Source organism: Ziziphus jujuba, chromosome 6 (assembly GCF_031755915.1).
Source record: "Ziziphus jujuba cultivar Dongzao chromosome 6, ASM3175591v1".
NCBI lineage: Eukaryota > Viridiplantae > Streptophyta > Magnoliopsida > Rosales > Rhamnaceae > Ziziphus > Ziziphus jujuba.
The window spans coordinates 7,814,497-7,835,895 of record NC_083384.1 but is presented as its reverse complement, the minus strand read 5'-3'; the positions used below and the strand labels follow the sequence as shown (position 1 = coordinate 7,835,895).

Here is a 21,399-nt window from a genome sequence, read left to right as displayed (position 1 = left end):
GATACCAAACTTTCTTAGTTATACTGTGATAGCATTCTTGTTAACTTTTCCTTTGTAATATTCTCTGCCAAGTGTTTAATGAAATTGAATATAAATGTGGATGCATAAATATCAAAAATTCCCACATAAAATTGGTTTGAGATTGCTGTTAATTCAGGACTAAACAGGACAACTATAGTGGCAAAATTAAAGCCTGGTGATGTATATTCAGTATTTTACTCTTTCTTTTTTTTTCTCTCATCTAGCAACAGAGTTTGGAGGACAAAAAATTGGAAAAAGAAAATAATAGGCTTGGATTGAATTATTGGGGCAATGTAGGGATATTTTTGAATCTGATAAAAGGCGTAGAAGAAGTGAAGATAATGGTTGGAAACAGAGAGGTGGAGTGTCATTTTCACATTGAAATTAAAGAAACGATACAAAGTTTAGTCAATGTAAATGCTTCTCTGTTTCAATGGAATTTGGTAGGATGTTGCCATTCATTTTCTAGTATCTTCCTCTTATAATTTTACCGTGCATTTGTCAAAGTTAGTATGGCTTATCAAAATTTATGTATTGCAATTTCTTGCAGTGGGCTCCACAGCATGTGCCTTTTCGTAATTACAATTCTTTTGAGGGCTTCAAGGAAAATCAAAGAAGACCTGTATGTATATAGGTGTATATATATGTATATATATGTATATATATATATCCAAGGAACTCATGACGCTAAGTACACTAGTCACCAACTTTTTGTTCATAATTAGAACCGCGTAAACCAAGTCAACATGTAGTATCTGCTCCTAATTAGAAGGTATAAGGAAGAAGATAAAGCAATTTGCAAGTCCTTTTTCTATCTATATATATAGATATAATGCATACAATTTTTCTTTCTGGTCTACAAAGGAACTGTTATCTACCCTTCTTCACTGAAGAGAGAGTTTTAGATCATCACTGTAACTAACTATGCAAACACAAACTTGGAACAAAAGGAAGAGTTTCAATTTGCATTAGGTATTATTTTACTTTTACTTGTGGATTATTTGCAGGTTATCTACATGCATGGCTTCTTCTTCTTCTGCTGCTGCTATCTCCCCTCGAGAAAAGCATGAAGTATTTCTCAGTTTCAGAGGCGAGGACACAGGCAATGGTTTTACTAGCTATCTTTATGATGCTTTATGCAGGAAGCAAATCCTAACCTACATGGATGATCACCAACTTGAGAGACGTGTTGAAATTTCATCCACACTTCACAAAGCTATCAAGGAATCCAGGATCTCAGTGATCATTTTCTCGGAAAATTATGCTTCTTCAACGTGGTGTTTGGATGAACTAGTAAAAATACTTGAATGCAAGAAAAGAAATAGCCAGACCGTCATATCCATTTTTTATGACATAGAACCATCGGTTATACGGAAACAGGAAGAGAGTTATGCTGAAGCATTTGCTAAACTTGAAGAGCGTTTTAAGGAGAACATGGATAAGCTAGGTAACACAATGCAGGCATGCTCTTGAAGGAGCATCTGGTCTTAAGGGGTTTAGTTCAAAGCAATTTAGGTAACTTTCTATCTTATTAATCATATATTGCAGTATTAATAATGCTCTACTTTATTTATTTATTCATTTTTATAAACCCAAGTTTATATCAACTCAATAGTCCTGTTTTGCTAACAATTCCATTTTATTCATCTGTGATATAGGCCAGAAAATACATTAATACAAAAAAATTGTTGAAAATATTTCATTGCTGCTGCATAAATATTCATCATCAAATGCACAATTCAAGGGGTTGATTGGAATTGAAGAAACGTATTTAGGGAATCGAATCATTAATTTGCATTAGCTCAATGGATGTTCGCATTGTAGGTGTTTGGGGTATGGAAGCCATTGATAAGACCACCCTTGCCAGTGCCATATTTCAAAAATTATCATCTTCTCAATTCGAAGGTTGCTGCTCTCTTTGGAATGTTAAGGAAGAATCTGAAAGACATGGACTAAATCATTTGAGAAATAAACTTGACGCGAAGATACACCATTTGTTCAATCAACTTTTTTTCATGACAGATTTCGTTGTAAAAAGGTACTCATCATTTTAGATGATGCGGATTGTCCAATCCAATTAGAAACGTTAATTGAAGGTTATGGACAGTTTTCCTCTGGACGTAGAATTATCATTACAACTAGAAATGTGCAAGTTCTCAAGAAAGTAACGGCCAAAATTTACCAGGTTGAAGGATTAGATGAAACTGAATCTCTTATGCTCTTCAATTTGCATGCTTTTGGAAAAAAATCCCTTAGAAAAGATTATGAAATATTGTCAGAAATGGTGGCAAGTTATGCAAATGGAAATCCATTAGCTCTTAGAGTTTTTGGTTCTTTCCTTTGCTCCACAAGCAAAGAAGAATGGGAAAGTGCATTAGATAAGCTGAAAATAGTCCCAAACCAGGGTACTCAAAATGTGTTGAGAATCAGTTATGAGGGACTAGATGATATAGAGAAGGAAATATTTCTTGATATTGTATGTTTCTTTGAGAAAAGTATACAAGAAATTATCAAGTAGATAGATTGCCAGGTAGAAATACACAGAAGGAAATATTTTGTTGTTAGATGTTATTGTGAGATTGATGAGCTCTACGATAGAGATCAAGTAGAAAGCATAGTAGCTGGAAGAGGTTCCTCTTCAAAAATAGGAATAAGTGTTCTCAACGAGAAATCCTTGATAACCGTTGATGGTGATAATAGAATAAGGACGCACAATTTGCTACAGGAAATGGGATAGGCAATTGTTCGTGAGGAACATAAATTTCCTGGAAATCGTAGTGAGTTGTGGATTGTTGAAGATGTTTATCACGTATTGGAAAGAGTCACACTAAATTCAAATACATTAATTTTTTCTTTAAAAAAAATTTTATTGTATCTTTTATTAACTATGATGTTAATTTTTTATCATCAGGGAAACAGCAACCATTGAAGGCATATGTTCACTATGTCCAAAGTTAAAAAAGATGTAAAAGTTGGCCCCACAGCTTCTCAAACATTTACAATCTACGATTTCTCAAAATTTATTATGATAACATTGACAATCGAGACATCAGTTGCAAACTATATCTTCCTCAAGGTCTTAGTTCTTATCTTTCAGATAACCTAAGATATTGTCATTCGGATTTAGACCCTATGAAACATTTTCCATCCAATTTTACTCACGGAGAATCTTGTTGTACTTATACTACGTGGTTCCCAACTTGAACTACTTTGGAATGAAGCCCAGACATGTTTCAACTAATTATATAATTATAACCTTTTTGTTGTATTAGTTGGAAGTGTTAATTTAAGTATATTATATATATATATATATATATATATATATGTTAGTCCTTCGACCATGCATATATCTGTGTATTTGTAATGGGATTACATGTAATCTTGTCAAATCACATGGTATCTGCATTTTAATAAATGTGGATATCCACATAGTAAATTTTCATATATAAATATATATATATATATATATATATATATATATATATATATATATATGCATGAAAAATAACTATAACCTTCTTTTGTTTTGTCATAGCCTCTTTGATCTAAGTTACTTCAAGCTCCTCACTCAAATACCATATATATTTCAGGCTTTGAACCTTGAAAGTATAAATCTTAATAGGGATTCCTTCATATTTTAAAAACCTCCACAAGCGTCAGTTTGTATATTTGACAGGCTGCTCCAATCTTCTTGATGTTGAAGTGATATTCGAGATATTAGAGTTGGTGATCCGAATTTTTGTTGATCCGATCCGAAAAGCTTACGGTGTGATCCGTTTGATGAATTTATTTTAAAGGAAAAATGGTCCTAATTTTTTTTTCCTTCAAAATAAATTCACCAAACGGGTCAAACCGCAAACATTTCGGATCAGGTCAACAACTCTAACACTTGCGTTTGGCAGATTATGAGAGTTTGAAACCGACTCTGAGTTTCCACCATTCTCACAAACTTTGGACGCAAGCTTTCGCACATCTTTGGAGAAAATACCATTTTATAATGAAAAGATTGCTTGGTCGAATTTTCATTGCTTGCAGAATTCGTCAGTTTTTCTAATTGTCTAAAAGTGGACTGCAACACATGCAACATGATCGCTTATTATGCGTCGCTTAACATTTGGTTTCGAGCTCGTTCATGTCAACCATTTATTGATTGTGTTAAGTATATTTCCCTCCTTTTTTTCTCTTTGAAGAATTTAGTTAGATTTTGGCATTTTTTGCATCATATATATCCTTTGTTCTTTATGATTTTGCACTTTAGTCCTCAATTTTACTTTTAGCTTCAATAAGACATAGATCCTATTTGACTTTTGAGCCTTAAAAGCACCTTATAGTAGTGTTTGGATAGTTTTCGGAACTCTTTTGAAGAAGCAGGAAGTTGCAACGAAGCAAAGTAAAAAGTCATCACAATAGAGCCTATAATGTATTTTGAACGTATATGAGTACACCTTTATTGCATGCTAAAGGCATAGTTTAGAGACTATAATGAACATGGGTATTGATGCCAAAAGAAAAGTTTAGAGACTAAAATACAAAAATCATGAAAAAAAAAAAATTTAAAATACTCTTTGGATTTAATATAATTTTCCATTGAGTTACTTAAACAAATTCCTCATATTCGATGGTACAGAGAACTCCATCACAAGCTGACATTTACTATCCAGGAGATGAAATTCCAAATTGGTTCAGCTATCAAATTTTGGGAGATTCAATCAATATTAACCTCCCTCATGGTTGGTTTAATACCAACTTCTTGGGTTTTGCTTCTGCCATTGTTCTTGAATTATTGAATAGTGTTCAGCCTAAGACTTTCATAGAATATGAATTCAATTTCAGAACCAGCAATGTGAAATGTTCGTTGTTTTCCAGACAGGACATTAGTGTTTGTTCAGAACATGTCGTCACGTTGTATGGGGACAGATTGTCTAGTGAAACAGAACAAAGTTTGAACCAAATTGGAGCTCCAATTTTAGAAATATCACCGACGTCTCCTTTCATGTTCGGATTTTACTTTTTGATTATAATTTAACCGATTTTGATCTGGAAGATGATGAGCAATGCAAGGTAAAAAGGTGTGGGATTTGGTTTATATACAATGAAGACGCAGAGCTATTAATGGAGTTTGAGCAACCAAAAGTAGAAACTCAGTACAAGTATTCAGCACAGGTAAAGGTAAATCGGTTTACACTATTTTATTTATTTATTTATTTTTATTTCTCTTTACCTCTCAATTGAAATTTAATTTTTTCCCGTATATAAGTGGTTTTCTGGTAAAACCCCCATCTAAGTATCTAAGACAAAATCAGCAGGTAACCAACGACAGAAAAGCAGTCTAGTAGGAACCTCAGAGACAACTTATCCTAAATCATTGTACTACTCTGCTTTCTCTGTTTTTGCACAATTTTTTGATATATAAAGAGACCATAAAACCAGAGAACTTCATATATCACCAATCTATCATGCATTATTATCTATAGCATATATGTAGTCCAGCTACCATAATGATATCTTGTGAATGGTCATGTGGATGCCAATGTCCCGCATCATATTATGGGAGAAGTGTTCTTATAACATGTTGTAGGACATTGGTGTCTGCATGAAATTCTATCAGGATATTTTATGGTAGATTAGAATATATATATATATATATATATATGAAGCTAAATATATGTGACATGTGGTTCAGCTTTAGCAAGAGTTGATTTTCTCTTCTACTTTATTCCTTCAAGTGCTAAAGTTACCTTGAAAGAATCAACTATGTATGGTCGTTTTACAAGTCTTGTTTTGCTTATTCTTTACAGGATTTCATCAAAAATTTATTGTACTACAAGTATATGTATGGAGCTAGCTGAAGTTAATACATGGAGATAGCTAAAGTTCATTTTCTTTGTTAATCTGCTTAGCATTTTTAGTGGTGCTCTGAATTGCTTTCTATCTTTCTGCTTATTGTTCCAACTTTATATTTGAGCTTTGGATACTTGGATTTGTTATTCTATTTGAAGAACATATAATGCTTGTTTTGGTAGGACCTCGTCCAACGGATAAAGCACTGGGAGCATTAGATTTTTTAGTTGTAAATTGATTTATTAATAATCACCTTTTATTCTCATCTGTCATTTTATTGAATCCCCTTTCCTTCTTTTGACCTTTTCTTTTTGGTATTCCTTGTGACCTTATTAAAGTTGTGTGTGTGTATATATATATGTATATGGAAATTCTATGGTGAGAACGGTCCGTATGAGGATCACAGTATTAGTGACGATTTTTTATAGTATTAACAACGGTTTTTTAGAAAATCGTCACCAATATTATGAAAAACCGTCACCAATACTGTGGTCCGTATGAGGACAGTCCGCACCATAGACGTACTAGTATATGGAAATTCTATGGTGAGGACGGTTCGCATGAGAACCGCAGTATTAGTGACGATTTTTCATAGTATTAACGACGGTTTTTTAGAAAATTGTCACCAATATTATGAAAAACCATCACCAATATTGTGGTCCGCATGAGGACCGTCCGCACCATAGACGGACTGGTATATGGAAATTCTATGGTGTATTAATGATGATTTTTCATAGTATTAACGAGGATTTTTTAGAAAATCGTTACCAATACTATGAAAAACCGTCACCAATACTGTGATTCGCATGAGGACCGTCCGCATTATAAACGGATTGTATATGTATATGTATATAAATAATATAAATCTATGACTTTTTTTTCTCATCGATGACAATAAGTTTAAAATTAGTCCACGATTCGTTCAAATAATACGTATCTTTATATCTTTGAAAGAATACGTGTACACAATATATTACCAGCATACTCTAAAAAAGATCGATAGACATTGTTTTGGATAAAAATTTGTCCACGATTCCCTCTTTATTTATTATCTTTTCATACAAAATCAAAAAATGAAAAAGATCATTAAAGAGATTCAATTTCCAAAATTACACTATAAATATGGCCAAAGCCTATACTGCATAGGAAATCAAGTGAATTGCTTCATACACAGAGTATGGAAAGGTGTCTAGAACTTCTCCAGTAGCTAGGTGGGAAAGTAAATTAATTCTCGTTCCTACATGGGCTATATATACATGTATGTATATATATAAACAGGAGTCTTTCTACAGTCAAAATTGTTCGGATGGAATTGCATACGGACCTGCAAAAAACAGACGTTACATAAAAAAATATCGGCTTTTCTGAAAAATACCAATTTTGCATCGGCTTTGCTCCTGGTCTGCATGAAATTCCATCCGGATGGTCCTGACCATAAAATCTCTCATATAAACAGTATAGATATATATATATATATATATATATATATATATATACATATATAACAATATGTTATATGTATACAGAGTCCACATGCGATTATGGTTATTGACGATGGTTTTTGAAAAAAACAATCGTTAATAGTCTTATACATATATGAGTATTGACGACGGTTTCTTCAAAAACCATCGTCAATATCCAGATTCGCATACGGACTGTTTGCACAGTAAAATTTTCCTATATATATATATATATATATATATGGACATCACATAAACACTAATTGCTCTTGAATGGATAAAATAAGATTAGCTATATGCAAACCAAAAAGGAAGCCATCTCTTGACTCTCAGGAGCTAGACCTCCTACATGTAAAATTTAGAAGCATCGCTATCCATTACCAATAGCAGACTAGCTAAAACTTGAAATTTCATAGTGTAATATGGTCATCACGGGAAAGTTTGGCATGACTCTACTTGTCACTTTAATTGTTTTTATTTTAAAGTTGACAAATAGCATTACATCTAAGAAAGATTTATCTTTATTAATCCATCAGCCCATATTGTTTTGGAGTGAGCTTAATGATAAAGCCACTAACAATGGTTCTGAATTAGAATTTTCACATTCCCAATTAAAAAACAAGAAAGACATCATCAACTCACCTCATCTCTCTAAGAACCTTGTTTTAGATCTTATCATTTCTCCCAATGCTTATCATTTTCTCTCTATACTTATCCTCTGCCTACCTAACTAAGAATATATAACTTCCTTTAGTCTTTTCTTTGCCCCAAAAATAAAACAAACTTCTTAGTCTTTCCTAGTCATGAAATAAATATTGACTTCCACATACCATATAGTTTCTAGTCATAGCCATTATTCAATCATATTCTTCAAAAAAAAAATTATTATATGTTCCACAAATTCTACTAAAAAAACAATTGGGGAAATAGTTTAAATATCTCCTACTCTTCTAGACTTTGTTTCCAGTGGCAAAAATGAGATTATGAGATTATTATAACAATTCTACTCTCATCATGTAACTTATTAGTCCTAAAAATCTGCTTGAATCTTAAAATAAAATTCCAAAACTACCCTTCTACTTTGGCTACTGCTAGGTAAGATTCCGAAGTTAAAATTTTTTTTTTTTTTTAATATTTGCTCGTAGAATTATTTTGTTATTATGAGGCCGGTCTTTTTCATTTTTATTTTTTTTAAATTTTGTATTTGCTTGTTTGTCAAGGTGGAATAATGGTTCGAGGATTGACGTGGACTTCACAAAGCGCAGCTTCCTGCCTCATCCGAATGGGCCCCACTATGCCGTTCACCATAATTATTGTCAGGAACCTTGTAGGGTGTGGGCCCTCTCAGTCGCCTTTAAAGTAATTACGTGCTTTTCTTTCCAAGCGGTCCCAATAACAAAATGACCATTTTCAAACTTGTACGTCCCAAAATACCCTAGTGAACTATGGAAGATTTTTTTTTTATATATATATTTTTATAAAATCACAAATTAAATTCAACTTTCAGTATCTCACCCAATGAGATCAAGTATAATCGTGTGACTATCAAAGTCGACCCGGCTTGTCAACGACGCTAGCCAATAAAAAATCAGACTGTGACGAAAAAATCGTCCCCTCGCGGTGAGATTAGTTTGCCCTTATTGAATTGTTCAAGGTGGGCTACACCTTGCTTTTCGCGCAAGAAAAAAGAAAAAAAATCAGAAAAAGAAAATAATAATTAAAAGGAAAAAAATAATGGAGAGAGACACGCGCAGAGAGAGGGCATAGGCCGCCGACTTACGTCGTCAGTCAGCCTTATTAACGGCGTCGCATCTAACAGTTCTTCTCTGTTTTCGTTGAGTTAGGGTTTTGTTTTTGGTTATTGGCCTCCTTAGCCCTTTCTCATGAAAATCTTTACCTTACTATAATTCTATCTATTTCGCAGGTAATTTTCTGTAATTTTTTTTCTTGTTTTTATGGATCGGATTTTTTTTTTTAATATTCTCGTTTTTTGTGATTTTTGTTTTGGATGAGAATTTGGTGTAGATCGGAGCCAATTCTCATCGATTTGAATTTTCTTCTTCCTTTTCGTTTAAATTTTATGATTTGGAGGATTTGATTTTGCCTGAATTTTATGGTCTGATTTTTGATTCGCAAAAGAATGGGTTTGATTATTATTATTATTATTATTATTATTATTTGTAAGTTGGGGTTTAATTGGTTGGTGATAGTTCGATTTTTGGTGATAAACATTAGAAAAACAAAAGAAAAATTAGAGATTGAGATGCTTAATTATTTTGTTCCTTTTTGTTTCTTAAAGTCAACAATTTGTACTGGGGAAATAAAACAAGCTCTAGATTTGTTATTGCTTGATTTCACTTTTGATGCATGTATTTCTTAGTATTTTCGTTTCATTTCAACAATAATTATGCAAGAAAATGTTTTCTTTGTTTTTTTTTTTTTTAGTGGTGATTTTCTTTCCGCTACTACTAAATAAGTCTGGAAATTATTTACCCAAAAAAGGGGGGTCTGGAAATTATATCCTTTTCTTTCTTAAAATTTTTAATTAAACTCTTATTTGCTATTATTGTTAGCAGCAGAGCCGTTTCATACTGTAGAGTAAATAAGGAATTGGAATTGGCTTTCTCCTGTGATTTTATTGAGGTCAATGACCATATACATGAGGAATATGTACAGAATGAAATCTACTAACAGCACCACTTGGTAGGCGATCTATTCTTTATGCAAGTAATATTTAGCATGTTTGATATCATTACTCTGTGGTGCTTGTTATTTGCATTGAGTATTCATTGCTAAGAGCTAGAAAATTAATCATACAACCATTCCAATCTGCTTATTTTTTTCTAGTATTTCTTGATTTGCATGGATTAAAAAAGCTGGCTGAATACTTTGGATTAGTCATATTTTCTATGAGTCAAAACTGGAGTATATTAAATGCCAAAATATCCCTGTCAAATTCTATTCTTGTGATATTATGTTCGTGTTGCTAAATAAAAAACTTAAATTCAGATGGAAGTCTAAACTGACTAATTTGTATAAAACCTCAATTGAATCTACCGCAGTGGCTTAGCTCTAAAAGCTCAACATAAAGAAGCCCGCCCAAATAATAGGCAAATTGGGTGCCTACAGGAGATTTATGAAACTTGTTTTTATATTTTTGTGTTGCCCATATAAGGAAGGTCACCCCTGTTCAACCAAGTTCGATATAATGTATAAAGAATTTACTTTAATCTACTTAATATGAGTTCGAAGTTACAAAAATCTTGTTAATTTTTGCCTAGCTTGTTTGTGAAGGAATGTACTCTTCTGTAGATTTTTGGAATTGTCTATTTCAGTCTCTCAGGCATCTACTGTTCATAACCACAGTCCTTGTGTTTGACAGATAATATTATATATATGATGTGTGTGTCTCTGCATTTATTGTCTTTCCATTCCCTTTTGGGTTGCAAACTGTGCCCTTTTTTCCCTAATTGTTGCATATTTGTTTTATTTGCTTTTTGTATATGGAGGTTAATTTCATGATGTTCTGACTAGTTTCATCTGTATAGGTTTTGTTTGATGACTTCAATGGTTCAGTTTCTTTAAGACTGGTCAAAATCTAGATCTTTGTAAATTTAGATTAGAAGTTTTGGATTTTAAGGTGTGGATAGATATTGGTTTAGTAGGCAGAAATGAATGCAAATATCGCAAAGGCATCGGATGATAATCACAGAGTCACACTCTGCTTAAAGAGAAAGCATGCAACCCATTGTGCATCATATTTTACAGGAGTTAACCACACTGGGTTGCCACATTTATCTGACTTGAATAAGCCTGGCAAGAGAAGAAAATTAGAAGGATGTGAAAGCAGGTCTCAATTTAAAAGATCCTTGTGCAAGTCTTATTCAAATTTTATGAGAAGTGGCATCCCCAAACGTCTTATGTTTCATCAGAATGGCGGATGGACTGATTTTTGTCAGGATCTTGTTGATTTGGTTAGGAATGAATTTCAAGTTAAAAAGGCTGTTGTTGATGTTGAGTTTAATGATCAGCATTATCTGCTAGATTTTTTGCACATGATATGGCTGGACTTAAAAAAAGATTTACAGCTACCTATAGCTTGGATCGATGAAGCAGGGAAGTGCTTCTTTCCAGAAGTTTATGCTGATGATGTTGATGAACCTTATGAAAATGGGAATAATGAAGAACAATTGTTTGTGGAGCCCTGCGATTCTCATGTGATCAAGCTACAGGTGGAAATTGAAATAAATGGACTAAATAATTCTGTTTTGAAGGAATGTAGTGGGGAGTCAAATGCTTTTGTTAAAAATATTCAGATTGGTCAAGAACCTGCTACCGAAAAATGTGCTGTGGAAGTTGAGGATAGTTGCAACAGGGATCCTGATATTGAAGTTGATGAAGCTCTTGATCAAGAGATGGAGGCCAAAATATTGAGGGTGGCTGAATCTGTAAATAAAAAGTTAGATTCTGATACTGTGCGAAAAATGTTTCTCAAGGGAGTAACTGCTTTTGGCGATGTAGATATAAGTGAGATATATCAATGCTCAGGGGCTTCCTTGCAAGCTCGGTTTGACCTGTTCCAGAAGCAGGTTGAAATTACGAGAAATCATCGTGGTGATGCAAATGTACGCTATGCTTGGCTTGCTTCATCAAAAGGGGAACTCTCTACTGTAATGATGTACGGGCTTGGTCATTGTGGACAATCGGCAATTAAGTCTATATGTGGCATTGGTGTTCATCTTACAGCTGCTAGCTACTCTGATGCCAGGTTGGAGTTATTTTTTCTCACAATCAACAACATACTTTTAAAGTTGCAACATTGTTTTTTTTTTTTTTTTTTAATTATTATTATAATATAAAGAATGATGGAATCTTGAGTCAGATAAGTGACTCCTTTTTGTTGGGGCCTATTACAATGCAAAGTGGAGTGCCCTTGAGCTGCCTAGCTCATTCTTCAGGCAATACAATTATTAATTATAATTTTAGAATAAAAAATTTTACACCATGGTGGAGATTCCAAGATCTGCACACTATTACTATGTAGTTAGTTGTAGTGTAATTAGTATGTAATATCTAACAAATCCATGGAGTTGATTGTAAAAATTTATCTGGTACATATTAATATAATTATTGTTTGTCATTAATATCTAAATGTTAGTTACTTTTAATTACTGATTTAGGAGACTTTTAATTACTGATATAGGAGGAAGATTGAACTTTTTACTTTTTTGCAGTGCAAATTATTGTGATGTTGACGAAAATGGAGTACGGCACATGTTTTTTTGTCGTGTAATAATGGGAAATATGGAACTTATTCATCCTGGAAGTAAACAATTTCTTCCCAGTAGCAGTGACTTTGACAGTGGAGTAGATGATCTTCAGGAACCAAGACATTACATAGTCTGGAATACCAATATGAACACTCACATCTATCCAGAATATGTGGTTAGTTTCAAGGTTACAGCCAATGCTGAAGGTGACATGCAACTCCTTAAGTCTCTCCTGTTTATTCGTTTTTTGCTGACATTGCATAAGACCCTTGTTTACTTCTTTGTTATTCATGCTATATATCAATGGATCAACTAGTCCAATCAATTTTTCAATTTGGATGGAAAGTTTAGAAGTTAGTTGAAGCAAACAGGGCTTCATCCATTGATCGTAAACAACTTCCCATGGTTGGACTTTGTTACTACATCAAGAGATGAATACAACTCCAACTACTGATTCAATGAGATAATCAGCTGTGTCTTCTGCAGATTCTGTATGAAAACATTGAAATTCCTTTCTTTAACTTTTTAGTACTTGAGCACTAGTTTTGTGATTTATTTGTCCAGGGGATCTGGCTGGAAGTGAAGGTAAGCATGATGTTTCAGGGGTTACATCTTTCTGTCACCAGACTCTAGGCCGGTCAGTATTAGAGACATCTGCAGTTTATGCTGTAAGTATCCAAAATTTATTCATGCTGTTATACTTGTTTTTACCCCAGATATATGCTGCAAGTACTTTTTTAATGGCAGTAATGGCAGATAGCAACTCGTACCAGTGCTTTTTAATCTTTGCTATTTTTCATATTTAGAGTTTGAAATAGACATGTTCATACAAGTGGAAGCTTCCTGAGCTCTGTAACCCATGTCATGGCCATATTTTGCCCTGATTTTCCTAGTGGTTACATTTCTTGAATTGAAATTATCAAGGAGTCAATTCTTAAGGCTTTGTAGGCATTTTACTTATATCTGGTATTATTCTAATATATAATTTGGCTAATAGCTCCTTTGAGGCATTATTTTTGTGTTTGAACTGATGGTACTGATGTCTATTCCTAGTAGTGACCAGTGTTCACTTTGCCATGTTAGTTGTGAGAATCAATGTTGGTTATGGATTGTGATCTTCCTAGTTAAGGAAGTTGTGTTGTTTTATATGTTAGGCTTTCTAATTAATGAACATTTGCTTATATCTGGATTGAAAGAGTCTCTCTTCTAGCATGATAATTGGTTGTTAGTTTGATTGTTACTTAGAGATGCTTAAGCATATTATTAATAATTTTTTTAGCTCTATGTTTCCATATGGATTTTTAATTGTGTACATTCTCAATGAAAACAATACGGAAAGTGTCTCAAAGTGATGGTAGTTGTAACAGATTAATGAACATCCATTTGCACAATGTAGTATTTAGTTGAATAATTATGTTAAGAAAAATGTATCAATAGTCTTTGCTAGCTTGGAAAGGTGAAAATTTTTTGAAACATCTAGTCTGCCTCAGTCATTGGTTGAAGCATTTGCAATATTGCATTCACTACATTGTTTAGGGCCATTAAGTTTTCTCTTTCACAGTGGAAGTGTTCACTTGATTGCAGGTGTCCCTTATTGTAAGAGAATTTTGTTTCCACTATAATGATGTTATTTCCCTCTCCTAGTAGGAATTATACTGGTTTTGAGCAGATATTAGTGGTGAAAATTTTCCAATGATGCAAGACAGATTCAAATAGGCAGTAGTTCAAGCTTATTTGACATTTATGTCTATTGAGCATAGCAAAGTTTGTGGAATATTTGGTTGCACTAATGGTTGTTTTGAACATCTAGCCAAGAATCATTTTATGCTGTACTTTCTTAATTTAGTTTTTGTTCTTGACATGACTTTCTATTATTTCTTAGGGAGGTGGTATCCAACGAATTTCAGACTCTAGGAGAACTCAAGCAAGCAAAAGTCAAATGAATTCAGATTCTGGGAAATCCGAGGAAAAAGCTGCAAGTCTAGGGTCTTCTACATCTTTAAGAGTTCCCAAATCTCCATGGATGCCTTTCCCTATGTTGTTTGCTGCTATCTCAAATGAAGTTCCTCCTAAAAATATGGAACTAATTGATACATATTATAACATATTTAGGGTATGACCGTTGATATGTTCATTTCACCTTTTCTGTTTCTCTTGTAATATTTATAATTTCTATATATTTGCTGTAATGATTTTGCATCAGGCACAGAAGATATCACGGGCTGATTTTGTCAAAAAGTTGAGATTAATAGTTGGAGATAATCTGTTGCGGTCTACAATAGCAAAGCTTCAATGCAAGGTATGATATGAAATTAGATTTATTTGTTTGAGAATTTTATTGATAGTTAGAGATAATTGTCGTAGTCTTCCTAAAACCAGACTTAGCGAGCTGAGACTCCTTTGAATATCTGATATATGGATTAATATATAAAATTTTCAATTGTCACTCTACTTAGCAGTTTAGGCTTGTCTTTGCAGTTTGCTATGGGATATTTCTTGGTATATATGGTGACTTACCATCTTCATGTGTGTTTAGTCAACCTTATCTATGTTGCACTATCAATATGTGTATATAAATGGCAACGGAACCAGAATATCTGATATAGCTTTTACAATCACTAGAGAGCTCATGTGATTTTACCTTATACATTGCTTAAAGGGTTGTAAGTCGGAACTTATTAACATGCAACTTGGTTGCTGTATGCAGGTGCCCATGAAATCCAAGAGTGATTTGGAAGAATCGAAGACAAATATAGAGGTTCGGGGTGCATTTAATTGATAGCAGTTAATTCCTGCCTTAGAATGTTTGATAATATGGATTCTAAATAATTGCTAGCTTTTTTCCTGAAAATGCGTCGACATGAAGTTGAGAGAATGTTACATGATGGTTCTGGTTGAAGATTCATAGGTTAAAATTTTAGGTAATACTGAATCTCTGGATGTTCCTTTTGTTAGTTATGGCTTTTACTAGCTTTTCATTTATTTTTTTGGACATGTTTTTACTAGCGTTTTGTTGAGAAACAGCTTGGTTTGGTGGTGAATGTTCTTCTCTTTTTTCTTTTTTTTTTCTTTTTTTCATTTTTTGCAAAGTTGAAGGAATTGTGTAATGGTACCGAAGTACCTTGTTATGGCTTTAGGGGGGTCTAAAATAGGAATAAAATATAATTGAAAGCAGAGGTATATTGCATTCTTCGTATGGAAATTGAAATTATTGGTGCTTTTACATATGAATTCCCTCCCCCCCCCCCCCCCCCCCCCCCCCTTCTACCAATTAGTGATCGTCTTCTGGGACCAATGTCGAGAATAATTATAAAATAGTGATGCTAATAATAATAGAAAAAAACAATTTAATATTAAATGCAATAAAAAAATAAAAAGTAGATAAGTAAAAATTGGTAGTTGTTAGTGTTGCTGGTACATAACAATTGCAACATAACAATTGCAATCGTTGTGATCATTTTTACCAAATGGGTGCCTTGATTTTTCTCCTCGGATACCATGGAATAAAAGAATATCCTGTGTGGTATGTTTTGTATCTTTCAATCAAGACAGGTGCAAAAAGATGAATGGTGTGGAAAACTGGAGTTTGGCGCATTGATTGTGAAAGACCAAAGACTGTCTGCGCGGGTAGACTAATCAAAGGTCAACTCCACAACGACTTAAGGGGGGTGGGGGGGGGGGGGGGGGGGGGGGGGGGAGGGGGAGTTTCTGTATTTTTTTTGTGTTGTTTTCTTATTAAGATATTCAAATTTTGAAAAGTCATTTGCGGATTGAAAAACAAAAAAAAAAAAAAAAAGAAAAAAAAATCTTGAATAGTCAAGTACTTATCTAGTCATGTATTTGGTAGTTTTGAAGATAAAGTTGATTTTTAAAATGGACGAGTTTGAGTTTGAAAGAAATAGTTTGGAAAACAAATTTTGTAAAATTAGCAACAGATTACGGATTCGTATAACTCGAGGGAAAATAGAAGTTTAATGTTTTATAAACTATTCCAAGAATATCCATGTTTCATATAACAATATTAATTCTTTAAAATGATATTTTCAATTTGCCAACTCTGAATGTGTCCATTTTGACTTCATTTCTTTTCTCCTCCTCTTTTTTTTTTTTTTTTTTAATTTTTTTTTTCGGTTAGCAAGAACAATAGTGAAAAATACCGGGGGAGAATCTTCACCAAATTCATAGGAAAATCTCAGTTGTAATAAAATTTTGACAAAAAAATAAAAAAAAAAAATACAAATTTTTCACTATGAACCAGGAGATGCTACTTCATCCCCAGTTGATGGATCCCATCCAGGAGGCTTAATGTTTGGCCAATCACCACGGCATCCCAATCTTATATAAAGGCTCTTCTTACCTTCAAAACAAACATGCAAAGGTCAGTTATAGTTAAATAGTTCAGACTTCTCCTGTGCTAGACCTTCTTTGAGGCCAGTTAGTTTGAATGTGTTAAAAGTTAACCATTTTTCATATCCGCAGCACACACAAAGATTTGATAGTATATGGATGAGTACCTGGAAGTTTCTTGTCTGATAGAATTAATTGTTTAAGGGCACTCAAGCATGCCTGTGCCACACTTTTAGCATTATCAGCATCCCAACCTTGAAATTTCACAACCACATCTGCATTTGAATAAGCTAGCCTACCATCTTCAATGGTTCTCCTGGCTTCTTCTTTTGCTGAATCTTCATCTGGGTAGAAAGTAAAAATGTTATTGACAGAAAGTAGAAACTACTTACAACTCATAGTGGTAAAAAGCACCAGGAACTTCCAGGAAGGCTTGCTTATTTGAGTTAAAAACTTGAGATCTTATGCAGAATGCACGTTTCACAAACAATCAAAAGGTGATCATGTGATTTTTGTGGCAACAGATGCACGGAGATCTGAATTTAACATTGGAACGAATGAAGCATTCATAAATTTCTAGAAGGTAAGAGTTTCTTATCTGCAATGAAATTAGATAGGTTACCTATGGCTTCAGTCTGTGACAGCCATACAGTAAACCCTGCATAAAGATGTCGCCATTTATCAGCCCTTCTTGCAGCTCCCTGGTGCCCTCCTAACGTTGCAACTACAGCTCGGACATGACTGCAAGATCAACAAAATTCTGAATGATATAGTTGCCATTTTCAGCAAAAAGAAAGTTAAATATCAGTTATTATGTTGGCATTACCTACTTAAACTTTCTAATATAGCAGTTTCTGCTTCTGCTACAGAATCAGGGCCTTCAGCAAGTACCCCTGAGATGGATTACACTTGTTAGGGTGATACAAGTCAGATCAAATATATGTCAAAAGAAAAGAAGGAAAATAAATAAGGTACATCATAGTGTATCATTTTGCTAAACTAAATCGCGTAGATTTGTGGGTTTAAAAACTTGTTACATGAAGAAACTGCAACGTGAAAATATCAATCATAAGTTCCATTTTGATCTACTCACATGAATCAATGCTCTGCTTGGCAAATGTTTCCAGCAACTCTTTTGTACTTTCCAGCAACTCTTTTGTACTTAGTGGTGTGTAACTGAGAACCACATAAACCAAACAGAAACCTTAAAACAGACATAATTTACATAATAACAGAAGAGAATCAGAAAGCACTTTGACTGATACTTAGTCTCCCATAATGTAATTAAGCCATAAATGAGATCCGAAAGTACTTTGACTGATACTTAGTCTCCCATAATATAACTAAGCCATAAATGAGTTCTTAGTTTCAATAATAAACAGTTTTTACTTTCTAGTTACTCGGATTTATCTGCAAATATAATGTATTGGTGATGGTCCACTATGATAAGAGATGAACATCAGGAGCATGAAACATGGAATGCTTTAGCAAAACAATTGTTAACAAAAAGAAAACTATTTGCTAATAAATTTTCCTATTCGTGGACAGTAAAAAAAAATTTATCTGATCTTCAGAATCGAAAAGAAGTTAAAGAGAATTACCCAATGCCGACTGCAAGTTCTCGACTGACTTTCTGGTTGATTTCAGTCGAGTCTCCAATAATATAGATTGATGCGCCTTTCAGAAACTGTGATGATCCTGCTATCAGGGATTCCCAGGCCTCTGCAATATCAGGCCATTTTAAATCTGGATCCTGCTTCTTCAAATTTACGACCAGTTGATCATCATCTATAAACCTGTCCAATGCAAGAACCATCATCAAAACTTGTGGAAACCTGCACTACTAAAGAATTTTTTGTACTTTAGTTCCACACACCATATTGTTTCAGCAGGCTTTACTTTGTCAAACAGTTTATTAGTTTCTAGAAGTGTAATAAGAGACCCAGAGTGCTGTGCTCTGATTGTTAAAGAGGTGTCATTTGCATCCACAAAGATATCTTTAGAGCTTTGGATATTCCAGCCCCCTAGCTGTAGTCTCAGTTCCACCTCCGAAGAAGCATCAAAGAACTGCATTATTTTCACTTGACAGTATGAGCCTACGAGGGAAAATGAAAGCTATGGAAAAGATGGACAACATTGTCAAGTGTCAACCAGCCTAAAAGCAAAATCTTCTGAAAAATAGTGTACTAGAAGCCAGATGAACGAAATTCTCCTAATTCACAGCTTATTTAAAAATAAAAATAACAATAACAATAAATAAAAAAAATAAAATTCGTGTTATCATCTTGTAAGTGGGGTTAATCAAATTACTTCAGAAAAAGAACTCAATAGTTACAAGCTATATTTGGGAGGGTAGAAATTCAACCTGGAGGAAAAAAATACCAACTGTTGGATTGAAGATTTTGGTAAACCCAATATTATAACTGTTTCAAAAGTTGCATCTACAGTTAAAATGATCCATAGTACTATGTGTCCAATATCTATATAAGTGCATTGATCTTATTTACAATCTCTCTTTCAGGCAAAATTAGAAACAAGTAAAAGGAGGATTATACATTACTAATTACTCTTTTTGTATGAACAAAAAAAACCCATGTATAAAAACCCAAAACATTTAAGAAATTATATGCAAATCCTACACACTTCAGACCATAAACAACAGAAAACATTAAACAAAGCAAACATGAAAGATAACATTACAAGGAAAAAAAAATAAAACTGTAATTCATTTTCCTTTTCTATGTTACTTTCTTAATTTCACTGAATTTTCAAGGAAACCAAACACACACACACACACACACAGAGTACCTCGTATTCCTTGGTGGAAACTGGGATCGTGGAGAGACTCTGGCAGCGACATGAGAAGCGAGAAGAGGAGTTGTTGGAAGAAATGGAAGATTGGGTGGTTTGAAATGAACGAGGAAGAAGAAAGAGAGAGAGCCTGGTGATTGTGAAGGAAGTGAAAGTGGGTTTGGAGGATTTCACAAGGAAAGTGTGGTTTTGGGTTCGAACTGGGTTTTTTTGGGAGAAGTAGGAACTGAACAGAGCTTTGGAAATGGCCGGAGCGGCCATTTCTGTCCTCTGTGAACAGAGAAGCAAAGCAGAGTGTTTTTTTTTTCCTGGTTTGGATAATATTCGGGCAAAAAAGGCAATTAAGCCTCCACACGTGCGGACAACGTATTTATAATTTCATGAGAATTTTTTATAATACAAAACTATTTTATTCCAAATTTATCGAAATTAATAAAAACCAATTTTTTTTTTTAAAGTAAATACTAACATTTCCTAAGATAAACTATCAATTGCTTATGAATTTTCCGTAGTTAACTTTAAGATAACTTATAAATAGATGACATAATGTCTAATGAGTTGTTCAATGTTTTTTTCTCTTTTTTGGGTATTAGATTCATGAAATCGACTAGACAAAAACTTTGTTGATTTACAAAAATTTATGTATATGATAATATGTGATAGAAGTTTGAAGCATAAAAAAATGTAGGAACCAAGAAAAGAAAAAAATAAGCATAAAAAAAATGCTCCCAAATAAACAAAATGATTAAAAAAAATCCATAAAAAATAAAAATAAAAAAACAAATGATAAAAAAGCTACCCAAAATTCCTGATAAGGTGGGTTGGTTTAAACACGGCCTGTCATAAAATTGGGCTTTTCAGCCAGTCTGATCCAAATGCTCACGTCCAATGTCCACCTAATGCTTCGGTTTCAATTGGAAATATTTCCTGAAGAAAAAAAGGTCAATAAACGATATTTAATAAAATAATGAGCTTCAGGAAAAAAAAAAAAAAAAAAAAGAAACAGGTAAGTGGGTAGCCCAGCCAAATTGAAAAATTTACCAATTAGTAAGTAGGTGGCCTAAGCTAATTTTTTTAAGGTTCTCATTTTCACATGCCTTGGTTAAGTCTTAAAATTTGTTCTTTTAAGAATTAGAATTGTAACTTTGATTGCAATATTATGTCAATTTTTATGGCCAAGCTTGATTCTAATATCATGTGAATTTTAGGTTAATTAAGAAATAAGCTAAGTTCCCTTTATATTCTAATAGAATATATTAGTGTGTGAAATATCGTAAACAATCATCAGTAATAATAGACACTGACCACAAAACAATTTATATGGTAAGTATCAAATCATATATTTATTAATAAGTTTTAAAAAATTTTTGATATGAGATTCACAACCAAATCAATAAGCATTCTCCTAATCTTCATCGATTCATGGTAGAAAAAAAAAAAAAGAAAAAAAAAAACTATGCTAATGATGGTACTCAATATCACTTCTTGAGTTATAACACACTTTAGATCATTCACTTGTTGATTGCTATGAGATTAATGGTCAAAAAGTTAATAGCAATGTTCCACTCAAAATTGAGGTAATCAAGGTTATAGAATTTAAGAAGCATGAAATGAATTTAAAAGAAAATGTGATGGAACAAAGGCGAAAA

General features: G+C 33.3%; 3 protein-coding genes across 9 annotated transcripts; 2 read left to right on the top strand and 1 right to left on the bottom strand.

The window, feature by feature from the left end:
• Positions 1-322: 322 nt before the first annotated feature.
• On the top strand, positions 323-2,926 carry LOC107431357 (TMV resistance protein N-like). Of its 3 annotated transcripts, XR_009639300.1 has the most exons (4): positions 323-464; positions 572-643; positions 1,029-1,536; positions 1,680-2,926. XR_009639300.1 is itself a non-coding variant. In XM_060818138.1 (2 exons), exons 1-2 carry the CDS (start codon positions 534-536, stop codon positions 1,492-1,494), a joined length of 576 nt encoding a protein of 191 aa, XP_060674121.1. In that variant the 5' UTR covers positions 516-533. The 3 variants fall into 3 exon arrangements, 1 of the variants encoding a protein (XP_060674121.1); XR_003057843.3 differs by lacking the exons at positions 323-464; positions 572-643 and adding an exon at positions 665-793; XM_060818138.1 differs by lacking the exons at positions 323-464; positions 1,680-2,926 and having other exon boundaries at positions 516-643; positions 1,029-1,494.
• A 6,088-nt stretch (positions 2,927-9,014) lies between these two features.
• LOC107431362 (inactive poly [ADP-ribose] polymerase RCD1) lies at positions 9,015-15,650 on the top strand. Of its 4 annotated transcripts, none has more exons than XM_016042251.4 (8): positions 9,015-9,246; positions 9,902-10,025; positions 10,871-12,090; positions 12,557-12,798; positions 13,157-13,260; positions 14,475-14,705; positions 14,796-14,891; positions 15,300-15,650. In XM_016042251.4, the coding sequence occupies exons 3-8, from the start codon at positions 10,994-10,996 to the stop codon at positions 15,369-15,371; spliced, it is 1,842 nt and encodes a 613-aa protein (XP_015897737.3). In that variant the 5' UTR covers positions 9,015-9,246; positions 9,902-10,025; positions 10,871-10,993; the 3' UTR covers positions 15,372-15,650. The 4 variants fall into 4 exon arrangements, with proteins under 4 accessions (XP_015897737.3, XP_015897734.3, XP_015897735.3 ...); XM_016042248.4 differs by having other exon boundaries at positions 9,899-10,025; XM_016042249.4 differs by having other exon boundaries at positions 9,896-10,025.
• LOC107431563 (probable inactive shikimate kinase like 2, chloroplastic) lies at positions 15,636-20,101 on the bottom strand. Of its 2 annotated transcripts, none has more exons than XM_016042521.4 (8): positions 19,748-20,101; positions 18,816-19,006; positions 18,541-18,735; positions 18,033-18,115; positions 17,766-17,832; positions 17,562-17,680; positions 17,107-17,283; positions 15,636-16,949 (listed from the first exon to the last, which is right to left on the bottom strand). In XM_016042521.4, the coding sequence occupies exons 1-8, from the start codon at positions 20,009-20,011 to the stop codon at positions 16,840-16,842; spliced, it is 1,206 nt and encodes a 401-aa protein (XP_015898007.2). In that variant the 5' UTR covers positions 20,012-20,101; the 3' UTR covers positions 15,636-16,839. The 2 variants fall into 2 exon arrangements, with proteins under 2 accessions (XP_015898007.2, XP_060674406.1); XM_060818423.1 differs by having other exon boundaries at positions 18,816-19,035; positions 19,748-19,943.
• Between the last annotated feature and the right edge of the window lie 1,298 nt (positions 20,102-21,399).

What these genes read in the sequence shown, in the direction of transcription:
- LOC107431357 (XM_060818138.1), top strand. Translation starts at nt 534, where the DNA reads ATGGCTTATCAAAATTTATGTATTGCAATTTCTTGCAGTGGGCTCCAC. An exon ending in AGGAAAATCAAAGAAGACCT is followed by an intron (nt 644 to 1,028) that starts GTATGTATATAG and finishes GATTATTTGCAG; the next exon opens with GTTATCTACATGCATGGCTT.
- LOC107431563 (XM_016042521.4), bottom strand. Translation starts at nt 20,011, where the DNA reads ATGGCCGCTCCGGCCATTTCCAAAGCTCTGTTCAGTTCCTACTTCTCC. An exon ending in CAAGCAGAGCATTGATTCAT is followed by an intron (nt 17,833 to 18,032) that starts GTGAGTAGATCA and finishes AATCCATCTCAG; the next exon opens with GGGTACTTGCTGAAGGCCCT. An exon ending in ATCAGACAAGAAACTTCCAG is followed by an intron (nt 16,950 to 17,106) that starts GTACTCATCCAT and finishes TTTGTTTTGAAG; the next exon opens with GTAAGAAGAGCCTTTATATA.
- LOC107431362 (XM_016042252.4), top strand. Translation starts at nt 10,994, where the DNA reads ATGAATGCAAATATCGCAAAGGCATCGGATGATAATCACAGAGTCACA. An exon ending in GCTAGCTACTCTGATGCCAG is followed by an intron (nt 12,091 to 12,556) that starts GTTGGAGTTATT and finishes ACTTTTTTGCAG; the next exon opens with TGCAAATTATTGTGATGTTG. An exon ending in AGACATCTGCAGTTTATGCT is followed by an intron (nt 13,261 to 14,474) that starts GTAAGTATCCAA and finishes ATTATTTCTTAG; the next exon opens with GGAGGTGGTATCCAACGAAT.